At 40.6% G+C, this 12,555-nt stretch overlaps 1 protein-coding gene across 1 annotated transcript in view; it reads right to left on the bottom strand.

Moving 5' to 3' along the window:
• Window positions 1-12,555, bottom strand: part of LOC122808444 (extracellular calcium-sensing receptor-like) — a 193,940-nt gene that overhangs the window by 52,346 nt on the left and 129,039 nt on the right. Inside the window, exon 5 of the mRNA XM_044079407.1 lies at window positions 11,624-11,747. Coding sequence (XP_043935342.1) covers window positions 11,624-11,747 — 124 coding nt within the window. The remainder of the gene's footprint in view (window positions 1-11,623; window positions 11,748-12,555) is intronic.

The raw sequence follows: 12,555 nt of genomic DNA on the forward strand, positions 1-12,555 counted from the left end.
ATTTGGCAATTGGTAGGTTGATTGACTTACCTTGAGGGTGTGCCAGACTTGCAGATGGTGCTGGAGGGCTGCCTATGTCGGATGCACATAGTACACTCCCTTTTACTGTATGTGCGAGTCAGAGAGAGAGGTGTCATTTCCTGGGTCCTTACTGTGTCAGTGCATGTGCTATGCATTGCCTCTTTGCCAAGGCCAGGGCATACTGGGCATGCCTCCTTCTGCCTACTGGGTCAGGTTCAGGTTGTTCCTCCTGTAGATCACTCTGTGCCTGTGCAGGCCTTGTCATTGGTGGGGGGCTGTGTGGCTCTGCCCCATGCTGTTCCTGCTGCAGCTGTTTCTGCAGGATCATATTGTGTAGCATAGCACATACCATAACAATTTGGGTACATGTAGCTGGTGAATACTGCAAGGCTCCACCGGATGTGTCCAGACACTGGAACCGTGACCTGAGCATCCCAAACACATGCTCTATTATATGTCTGGCCTGTGCGAATGCCTCATTATGGCGTTGCTGTTTAGGTGTGTGTGCATTTCTGATGGGTGTCATCAGCCATGGCTCCAGTGTGTATCCAGCATCCCCACTAGGTGACCGTGTGGGATGTCCCCACTGGCACATCTCTGGTACAGCTGCGTCAGATACCATATGTGGAAATCTTCATACCTTCCAGGGCAGCCAGCACACACATTCATTATAATGCCCTGGGCATCACAAACGACATGGCAATTGATGGAGGGGATGCCCCTGCGGTTGATGTAGGCCCTACCCTGCTCACCGGGTGGTGCTTTGATGCATATGTGCATGAGTATATAGCACAAATGACCCCAGGGTATTCTGCTATTTGGTGGAAGAGATGCATATTGCCAGTCAACATCTCACGGGTGTTGAGGAAATATATGTGCTCACTGGCATGTGCTGACATGGCATCCAGGAACTGGTGGAATACTCTGGATGCTGATGCCTGTGAGATCCCCATGATATCCCCAGTTTTGCTTTGGGAGGTACCTGTGGCTAGTATACCTAGACCTACACATACCTTGGTATCCACTGGGATGGGTTCCCCTCGGTCAGTTTGGTGTTTCAGGTGTGGCCAGCAGAGCTCAACAATTAGCTGTAGGAGGTCTCTGTCCACCCTGTAGCGCTCCACTATCTCCAGCTCATGTAGCCCTTGGTAGGTTACCCATGGTCTGTACACTCCTCTCCATCTCCTCACTGTGGGTTGTTCAGCAGCATTCACATCCTCACCACCCTCAGCCTCTTGCACATGTTGTTGCCTGTAGGTTTGTTTGTTATAATTTCCCTGCTTGTATACACTGGTGGTGTAGAGTGTGGGAAAACTCAGAGGGAAAGGTGTTTGCTTAGTTTATAGTGGTGTTCTTGGCTGGGCTGGTCTGCTGCCTTTGTAATTGGCTGAATCTGATACATTTCACCTGCCAGCTATGCTAGTTCTCCTTGAATACCTTCCTACTACTGTTTTCCCTTCCCATTACCTCCCTGTTTAAGCCTGTGTGTGCCTCACGCAAACAGAGTGCTCAAATGTGCACAGTGCTGCTATTTCCCGATTTAACTTATTTTTTCTTCCTGTAAAACCCAGTGCACGGCATGTACACCCGCTTACACTTTGTAAAGAGTACTAGGCAGGTTTAGACATACCCTGTAGCTTAGCTATGCTAAGCTAGGAGCAAACCCAAGCCACAGGGCTCCAATCCGCTTACAGTATGCCTGACACACATGCCCATGATGTCACCTACCTCCTAGGCTTGCACCCAGATATTCATACTCTTACACTGTTGGGACCTGACTCACATGCTGGGGAGAACTGGGATTCACTATATTTCCCCTCATTTGCATAGGATTGCCTGCTAATGAATAGTTACATGTCTCACACTGAGCCTACCCCCTTAGCAACCACTACTCACTGGCCAGGTTGTCTTCTGCCTGCCATTGACTTGCATGGCAGAATACAGATTTTATTTGGAATGCTTATTTTAGGTTTATATTCTTATCCCCCCGATCCAGTTTGTGTGCCGCTGCCCTATGCTTAAACAGACGAAATTGGCTATAAAAAAAGTTGATTTTTTTATTTTTGGTATTGTTTGCAATGCCAATGGCTTTATACATGGCCATTGGCATGCTTCCTCAATGTTATGCAGACTTTATTTGGTGCTGTCATAGCTCTGTTTTGGATTTTGCAGAAATGTACTCGGTTACTAACGAGTACATTTCTGCAGATAGCACTAATCTTGCACGGACTGTTGCAAGCTTCCTGCATTGCAAAATCACCTCATTTGCATGGATTTCACCTGCAAATGGGGTGATTTGCATACCAGGTCTTAGTCCGTGCACGATTAGTGCAGGACCGCTCGTGCACGCCCCTGAAGGCTGTTCCTGGATCGCACAGCAGACATATTGCCTGCTTGAGCTCCTGCACCGATCTTGCACTCCGTGTAAGCTTTTGAGAATCTGGGGGATTGTCTGTGCACAGCTGACAAACTCTGTGTCCCTGCCCTTGCATAATATTATGAAAAGTATGCCTAGAATGCATACTGCGTGCATTCAAATAATGATTTTTCCAGCATTGTTTCCTATGCAAGGTGGTGTTTAGCTTACCAGTTACATTTTTATTTAATGTGACATCTAAAAAGGCAATGGTCGCATTGCTGTGCTCTATGAAAATCTGTGGTTTTCTCCAGGTAATCAACAAAGTTCGACAGTTCATCACTGCCTTGTACCCACTACAAAAATATCATCAACAAATCTGGCATAATAATTGTTGAAGTCTTCCATGGATGTTCACATTTAAAAATATTTTTATCTTCCCAAAGGCTAACACTAAATTAGCATATGAGTTGGCACAGGGTGTGCCCATGGCAACACCCTGTACCTGCCTATAATGTGCTTCATTAGAAAGAAAGATGTTATTTTCTAACACCAATGCTAGTGCTTCCAAGATTAAAGCGTTGGTATTCTCATCATATATATTAACTATGTGCAATATCTCTTTCACTGCCTTTAACCCAAATTCATTTGTGATGACCGTAAACAGACTGCTCATGCCCATGGTTTGGACTCCGTTTCATTTGTTTTTGGATATATGTTAGCTAAAGAATCCTATTTTTGATACTTATAAGAAAATGAATGATTATATAATATCTGAATTACACATTGAAAGGTAGCAATGTAGTCAAATCTAACTAATAAAAGTATAACAATTTTTTCTTATGAATCTTTTCATAGCAGTATTAGGTTGCACATAATCATTTGATGTGCCTTACTTACATTTACAGCTAGGCTTATTCATGTTTGGTATTGTAGTTCTCAGAAGAAAAGATGTGTACATAGTATATGCACTTATAGTCACAGATGAAGTTCTGAAATTTTCTTTGCAGCAGGAGGGTGAAATCTTATTCTGTAACCTTATCTTCTACATACTTAGAAGATTTGTCAGCTGAGTGGTTGGTCAAATGATCCACTTCATTTACAACATGTGCCACAGACATTGATGATGCATACATTAATGGCTTTTGAAATGTTCAACATCTTTCACTGTGTTATCGTTTGTTTGGCAGTGCACCAAATATGTGCAACTCACATACGTACAGTAAGCATAGGCATACAACAGAAAATAAGGATAAAGGACATATAGGTACAACTTCAAGATGGATATTTTAGAAATGTTAGATACACAGATGTGCAGTATATGCATGACTGATGGTATAGTATTCACCTTTCTATAGTCTGATGAAAGATTAGTTGGCGTTTTACAACAGCTATAGTGTGTGCGCTAGGGAGAAAGTTTATGCTAATACAGTTTGTGTGTAAGCATTTATGTTCCACTGAGTCATGTAAGTGACTGTAGCAGTTTTTTTGGATCAGGCTATGTTGAACTAATTTTCTAAATTTGTCAGAAGAGAATTCCAGATGGCTTTTGCGAGCTTCTGAAAAGCCCTGTCTGTATTGTTTAGGATGTGAGAAGGATGTTGCACGGTGATGGAGTCACATTACACAGAGAATTATAACTATTACCAGAAAAACTGCACAAGGGGAGGATACAAATTTAGAAACAAAGTTTACAGATAGCAGTTGGGAATGGGAGGTATCCAATACAGTTACAGTGCATGTATTTGTAGGAAGTAAAAATCTGTATAACATCACAATGAAGAGGATCAGTGTTGTAACACAGAAGTGACTAAAGCCCATTACAATCTCTTATTAGAACCATAAGAAATGAAGCAGATGTTCATAAATAATGGGTATAACATTTGTTGAATGACAGGTGGAGGCAGTGAACGCTGTTGTACATCCAATGTGAATCCATTTGCATGCACATACAAGACTTGAACATAACTAAACTTGTTTAATACCACCCCCATGTGTTTCCTTAACTAGAGTGGCTGTCAAGGTACAAAATAGAGAATAGTCACTGTTCTCAGGGTAGCCTCGATGTATAAACATACTTTTTAACAAATAACATTCATTGTGAAAGTCACTGTCAAGAGTAGAAATACGGGCTGCCCTAACTAACTGACCCTTCACTACAGCTCGCTTTTGGTGCTGAGGATGGCAGCTAGAATAATGCAAAAAAGCATTAGAATATGAACTTTTTCTATAAATCTTAGCTGTGTATCTCTGAAATAGATGATTTTTAGATAGTGAAATGTCCAAATAAGCTATAGACTCAGTCTGATTGAGAATATGATTAATGAACTTATGGAAGAAGTGATGTCCAAACGGACTAGGCAGTTTTTTAAACCATTATTAAATATTAATAATGTGGAAGTCGCACAGTAGAGTAGTTCTGTGAATGTTACAGTTAACAAAATCATTACAACCTGTGAACCTATGCTCCAAGTGCCATCTTTTATCACTACTTATAGTATTAATAGCAATTTTTTCTATGACATTCTATGTAAAAACTGGGCCATTTTTAAAAGTGACACCAGTATTTTCAATAAAGTGGGTGATAAACCAGTAGTTATTTATAGGAGGGCAAAAAATCTAAAGTCATTATTGGAACAACGTCAACGTACATACCCTAAAACACCTGGTATGTTTAAGTGCCAGTCTTGCAATTATTTTCAGTATGTAATTGAATCTAATAGATTTAATACACATAATCATCAATATTTTTTGAAATGTCGAGTTAATTGTAATTCTAAAATGATAGTCTATTTAACTCTGTGTCAGAATTGTTCATCATTATACATTGGGAAGACGGAGAGACGTCTTCGTGACCGTCTTTATGAACATATTTATGCAATCCGGAGGAATAAACTTGAGAATTCTTTAGCTAAGCATGTCAGTTTCAATCCTGACCATAAATTTAAATTCATAATAATTGACCAGATCAGTGAGGACTCTAGGGATGGCCCCATTCCAATAAAGCTGGAAGAATTAGAACTTCTGTGGCAAGTTAGATTAAATGCGTATAACACCCCTGGACTTAATGATTGCTGTTCTATTAGTAGTATTTTAAAACTTAAAAGTTTATTAAGGTAGTTTTATGTTGACTTTTAGATATGATTATTAATCTTTTTATATTTATGAGAATGTTTTGATTTGACATTTTGTACAGATATATCTTAATTATTTGCAGTTGAAGGTGGTGTGTAAGTTTGATATCTATTTGATTGTTTTTATATTATTATTTTTTATGCTTTTAATGACGTTTATGCCTTCAAATGTTTTTCAGTTGTTTTTAACTGGTTAATTGTTTTTATCGCTCATTTGAGCTGTTAATTAGCTGAGTATTTATGCTTGTGGTTTGTGAATACACTTTGTCTGATGAAGTTTGAGCACAGTCTCAAACAAAAAGCGCTTAACAATATTAAAGGTTTTTGTTTTTGTTGGTGTGTGCTGCTTTGCCTGCCTCAGTCCGTTTTTGTGGATACAAGGTTTTATAGGGTGCCTGAGGATTGCAATTGTCTATGTAGATGTCCTTCAGCTGACTCCTCTGTGTTGTCTGTGACATCTGACAAGCTATCTCAGTTATTGTCCTCTACAAAGTTTCTTCCTTCAAAGATAGCAGGACTATAGAAATGTTAGGTAAGAAGGCTTATACCTCTGTTACCTTGGCTTTAAGAGCTGTCAGCTATCAGATCCATATGTCCAGATACATTTTTCTCTTCTTTCTCAGGCCTGTCAGGTAATTTCTGACCTTCCTGATGCTGAAAGGAAAACTTCTGCTCTCTCCTTGTTAGGGACCTCTTCTCAGGTGGCTCGCCATTCGATTAAGTGCAGTTACAATGCAGCAGATGTTTCTTCCAGAGCTGCTGCTTTTGGTTTTTTGATGAGGAGGTATTCCTGGCTTCAGCTTCAACCTTCACTTAATGATATTGTGGCTATGTTGTTGGATGCTCCTCTGGATGACAGACACTTATTTGGTGCAGCTGCTGCAGATTTGTTTAAGTCTCTCTAAGATAAGGGTAAGGCTTTGCAGGAACTAAAATATGTTTTTCTTTCTCCTATGCCTAAGTTTCAAAGAAATTACCCTAATAAGCCGGCCTTTGTATGTAGGCAGTTTCACTCTCCTTCCAAGCGTAAGGGGGGGGGGGGTAAAAGAGCTCCTCCTGCTAAAGCTACCCAGACTCCTGTAACCCAGAAATCTCCTTTTCCTGACAAATCAGGTGCTGCCTGACTATCCTGTTCTTCTCAGCCACATTCTCTTTCTCTTCCAGTTTGGTTAAAGATTACTCAGGATTCCTGTGTCCTTTCCATTATCTGCCTAGGATATTAGATGGTCTGGAAATCTCTTCCCCCTTACAGGGGCATTCCTCAGCCCCATCAGGCACAGTTGACTTTCTCTCCAGGGGTGCTTCAGGATCTTTTGACTCAGAGAACTATTCAGGAGGTTCCAGTTTCCCAAAGAGGGAAGGGGTTTTACTCCAGAATGTTTTTGGTTCCAAGGGAAGAGGGCATTTGTTCCCCCTGCTGCTTTCTCAGGCTTTTCTAGTGTCTCTGGACTTCAGTAATGCTTATCATTACATCCCTAGTCATCTACTTTTCAGGAAAGTTTTACTTTTTTCTGTTTTCTGGCATTTTCAGTTCTCTGCTTTGCCCTTTGGCCTTTCTACTGCCCCAAGGGTAGTCATCAAATGCTTCATTTTTGTGATTCCTTTTTGCAGGCTAAGTGGGATACACATCTTCCCCTACTTTATGATCTCCTGCTTCAGGCCTCCTCTCCAGGGATTCTACTACAGCATCTTCACTTTGCCATTTCCGTCCTGCAAAGCCTGGGGTTCACTATAAATTTCCAAAAGTCCTTTCTGACTCCTTCACAGAATCATGTATTTCTGGGGTGCAGGATCCAAACTATTTCAATGCTGGCATCCCTGCCTCCTCCCAAGGCCTCAACTCTTATTGCTTTCTTTCCGTCCCTTCCTCCTCTGGCCTTAATCACTGCAGAGGAGTTTCTGAGAGCTCTAGGTTTTATGGCCTCCACCATTCCTATGCTCCCTTTTGCCAAACTCCACATGAGAAAACTTCAGTGTTTTTTAAAGTCAGTTTGTCTTCAGCATTTTCATCCCCTGGACTTCTTACTTCCTCTTCTTCCATGCCTCAAGCTGGAATTTCAGTGGTGGATTCAGCAGCTGACTCTCAAACCAGGGAACCCTTTTCATCTCCCTCTTCCCTCTCAGGAGCTGTTCACAGATGCCTCAGATGTGAGAAGGAGTGCATCCTTTGGCTGTCTAAAGGTGCCAGAGTCCTTGATCATCTCAATAAAGGAAAAAGCAGGAGATGAGAGCTCTTGTCCTGGCTCTTCCAGGATTTCACCCTCTGTTCTCTCCAGAGCCTTTCAAAGTGTTTACATATAATACCACAGTGATGTGGTATGTCAACAAGCTTACCCCCTTTGCTGGTTGGCTGTTCTAGTGTGGGAACTAGCTATGCAGTACCATGTGATTCTTCAGGCAGTTTATATTCCCTCAGTCAGAATATTGTGGCAGATTCTCTGAGGCAGGTCCATAACACAATCCCATGAGTGGATGCTTCACAGGGATGTGTTTCTGGATATCATCCACCAGTGGTGTACTCCTCAAGTAGTTATTTGCCTCCCATCTGAACAAACCAATTCCTGCATTTTGTGCCATAATCCAAGGTCCTTTGGAAGGTAGACTCCCTCTCTTTTCTAGGAAGGGTTTTTTTTAAATGCCTTTCCTCCCCTTTCCCTTATTCCAAACGTCCTGCTCAAAATACAACAGGATGCTCCCAAATATCTTACTGTTGATTCCCTTTTGGCACAGACAGCATTGATTCCCTCTTCTGCATTTAACCAAGGGCATTCATTACAAGTTACCTCACAGGGTGAACCTACTCACACAAGACAATGGATTGTCCATCCTCACCTGTTCACTCTTCAACTAACTGTGTGGGTGATAGGATTTTGATTCCTTGCAGACACCTTTTTTTCAGAGGACATGCTTAAGGTCCTGCAGGAGGCCAAAAAGCCCACAACTAGGAAATCCTACTTATCCAAATGGAAGAGGTTTTCTGTTTGGTGCCTTTCTTTAACTTGGATCCACTTTCTGTGAATGTTTCTTTTTTATCTTGTCTGTGTGAATTGCTGAATGCTGGGTTGGCTTATTCTTCTGTTATGGTCCACTTGACAGCTATCTCTGCTTGTCTGCCTTTATTACCTCCTTTAGCTTCTAGATTTGAGGCTAAACAGTTTCTTAAAGGTATCCTTCATATTAGACCTCATAGAAAGCCTGCTCTTCCTCCCTGAGATCTTAATTTTGTTTTAGAAAAACTGACCCAGACTCATTTGAGCCTGGAGCTTCAGCTTCCCTACAGCATTGCTCTTGCAAGACTGTACTTTTGCTGGCTCTTACTTCTGCCAAATGGGTATCTGAGCTTCAAGCCCTTATGGCTTATTCTCCTTTTTTAGTTTTCCATAAGGACAGGGTGTCCTATCATACCGATCTTTCTTTTATGCCCAAGGTGGTAAATGAGTTGCCTTTTAATCAGTGTATTAATTTGTCCACTTTTTTCCCCTTTCCGCATTCTGCTAGTGAGGAGGTGCTGGACACAGAGGATGTGCAGAGACAACTCAGATTTTATTTGGATAAGACTAAGACTTTACATAAATCTGATCAGCTTTTTGTTTCTTTTCATCCTTGTTCCTTAGGGTTGTCTGTTTCTAAGCAAACTATTTCTCCTTGGATTTCTAAAGCCATTTCTTTTTGTTATGCCATCCATGGCAAGAGCCTGTCTTCTTCTGTTAAGGTTAATTCTACTAGAGCTGTGGCTTCTTCTGGTGCTTTTTTCAAGGGTTGGTATACTAACTAAAGTTGGTTGTGATATCCAGAGCTAGGGCTGGCATTGCTAGAGCCATTCTCCATGGGTTCCTGGAGAGATCTGCTGTTCCATCCTCCTCCCTGTCTTCCTCCTGAGCTTTGTCACTCTCCCTATTGTATGAAATACTGCATCTGTGAAATGGAAGGACACAGTACAGTTATTTAAGATCTTAGCAGAATGGTAGATGTCCTTCTCTACACTGTTGCAGTATTCACTCCCTCCCTCCTTTCTCCTGGTTCTTTTCTCTTCTGGATGTACTGGTTACCTCTTTTTTTCCTTGGACTGGCATTCCAAATGGGGCTCTCAGCTGTGAGGATGGTATGTCTGGATGTTACCTTTGTGCCCTACTCTATACGTAGGGAGCATACATGTGATGTACATTGTACCTTAAGGCAACCTAAAGGCTTTGGTATACTGGCCGGACATTGCCAGGGGATCCCTATTGTAAAGAATCCTGTAACAGTGAAGATAAGGATATCTACCATTATGGTAAGATCTTACACAACTGTACTTTTCATGTATAAGCAGTCTCACACTCAGCCAGACTGGGAAAGCAAATATCAGGTCAGAGCCATAACTATGGTGGGGCTAACAGGAAGGCTGCCCTGGGCATAACCTGCTAGGTGTACAAACATTAAGTACTGATAGCATGGGAGTATTGTGCAAGCATTGTTTTAAGAAGTCGTGATAGTGCAGCTTCATAAATGAATGATGATTCTGCATTTGAAGTTACAGCTGAAGTACTGTAGCACTTGAGTTTGATAGTAAAGTGTAGCAAGCTGCTTGTTACAGTTGTAGTTTGCTAGAAGTTATGGGACTCCTTTGATAAGAAGTTTTCTTTTTTTGTTTCTTAACTTTGAGTTGAAGGGATTAAAGGTTGTATCAGTTTGTGGCATCATGTGACCTAGTTAGAGTTCTATGATCATGTGTTGTAAAGGAGAGTTCATCCAATAACTGAGCTTTTGATTCGGAAGGGGCAGTGCACATTCTGTCCTGGCTATGAAACAGCAGACACACAGCAGAGGGGTAGTGGGATTTAGCCAGAAGTGTCTTCACGTGTTTTGTGGATGTGTAGAAGACATGTGACAGTATGGCATGAAATTTCTTGTGCGTTAATACAGAAATAGTATGGAATCACTGAATCACTGCTGTGTGCCATTTGGTCACTGTGTTTGAAGAGTAACAGTTGCACCATCATGCTCAGCATTAAACTGAACACATTCAAAGTGGGCAGAAGCTCCTCAAGGATGCATTTGTCTCCTCTCCTTTTTTTTTTGTTTGTTTATGGACAGGATATTGAGACAGCCAATGTCTAGAATATACAGAGTCTGGGAATGTGAGGATTGCATCTTTTCAATTGCTAGATAAGGTGCTATTAGCTTCACTTTAATGTCATGTGCAGATTATGCTCCATCAATTCTCTGTTGAGGGGTAAGCAGATGGGATGAAAATTAACTCCTCCAAATCAAGGGTTATTGTTATGATCTGTTTTGCAGCTGTGGCAGCTGGGATCCCACTTGGGAGTGATTTTAGTATCTTGGGTTCTTGGTCATGAACAAAAGTAGATTGGTCTGGAAGATTGTCCAGCAGATGGATGGAGTGGAAGCAGTATGCTGAGGTGTGCATTGAACTCTGAAGCAAGAACTGAGTTGTATGTCAAGGCTTTTAGTTTACTGATAATTTTATGGCCCCATCCTCTTATCAAGAACTTTACATAGTGATAAAGGGTAGGAGATTGTGGGAAGCAATGAAGTGCCTTCAAAGGATAGTTAGGCTCATTGTCCATAGCAGAATGAAGAATTAGCAGTCTGGGAGTATCTCACAGAACAGTTGATGTTTGTTTGGGATGGATAACAAGTCAGTTGAGGTGGTTTGGACACTTTGTGGGGTTGCCCCTGGAGGCTACCATGGGAGATATACAAGGCATAGCCCAATGGAAAGAATTCCCAGGTTAGACCCAGGACACATTAAGGGATTATGTCTTTCAGTTTGCCTAGGAACATCTAATAAACCGTCAGGGGATTTGTTCCTTCATGACTAGAAGATGTTTTGCTCTTGAGATCAAATTATGTTAATTTGAGAGTAAATTATCTGATAAGTTCATCTCTGTCATAAGTTACTGCACATTAATATGCAATATGTGTGTGTGTGTTTGTAAAATATATATGTAAATACACATGTATATACTTGGCTAAAGCATGGATTTAGAGACATATGCGAATCATGACCAGCCACGTCTAACCAGCTGATTGTTCAAGACCCAAAATGCAATGTATTTAGAAGAATACTTGGGATTGTCAAAGATTCTGAAAAAAGAGAAAAACTTACCACTTTCATTGGCGATTTCCCCTTCTGAACATGCAACACAAGCAAAGCAGCAAATCGGTTGTCCTGGAAGAGCTGCTTTTCTGTATCCCCTAAAACAGCTTTCTGAGCAGACTGACTTTGGTATCTGAAATAGAAACTAATAATTTTTAGATACAGGCATTCACTTACCTCACATCCATATGCCTACAGTTATAATTAACTTCATGTAAATTTTAATTCAGCTATTAATATGAAAAGAATGAACATTTACCATGTCAGATGAACAGTGCATCTTTACAAAATGCACAAAAGTCTCATTTTGTAGCTGGACATTATAGCAGTTTTATTTGAATAATGATATTTGACACTGAGATCTAAATATACAGAAAAGTTCATGTTAAACTGCCATGTTTTTACTATGGATTCCCAATTTTTCAATGAATATTCAAGAGGCAACCATAACATATTTTAATAACCCTAGGATTAAAAATAAATTCCTTTGAAGTACTTTTTGTGCAGAAGTGGCATTTCTTCTGAGGATAAAAATTGGTCATAAATCAGGTAACTAGTTTTATATCCAAAGCATAGTGACATGTTAAGAAATTCTTTAAACAGTTGCTAGTTAAAACAATTTATTTTGAACAGGATTTTGACACCAGAGACTTGCATCTTTATTCACAGAGACACACAGTACATCTTTTAAAATGATAGGTAAAAAAAATTTGCAGAGGTAGAAAAATGAGCTTTTATTTGGGGGCTGAAATCTGGAATGTGGTTACTGGGAGAAATGTATACTTGCATAATATTGCATTCTTGGAAGTTATGCAGTAGCAAACTGAAGACCAAATAAAACATGGTAATCTGTGTTTCTTTTCTCAAAATAGCAATCAACATCCATCTGTATTCTTATTTATTTGTATTTTTTTATTTTAATCTAATTAATCCCAGTAGCC

Source organism: Protopterus annectens, chromosome 8.part0 (assembly GCF_019279795.1).
Source record: "Protopterus annectens isolate FY-2018-M chromosome 8.part0, PAN1.0, whole genome shotgun sequence".
In the NCBI taxonomy this organism is placed as follows: domain Eukaryota; kingdom Metazoa; phylum Chordata; order Ceratodontiformes; family Protopteridae; genus Protopterus; species Protopterus annectens.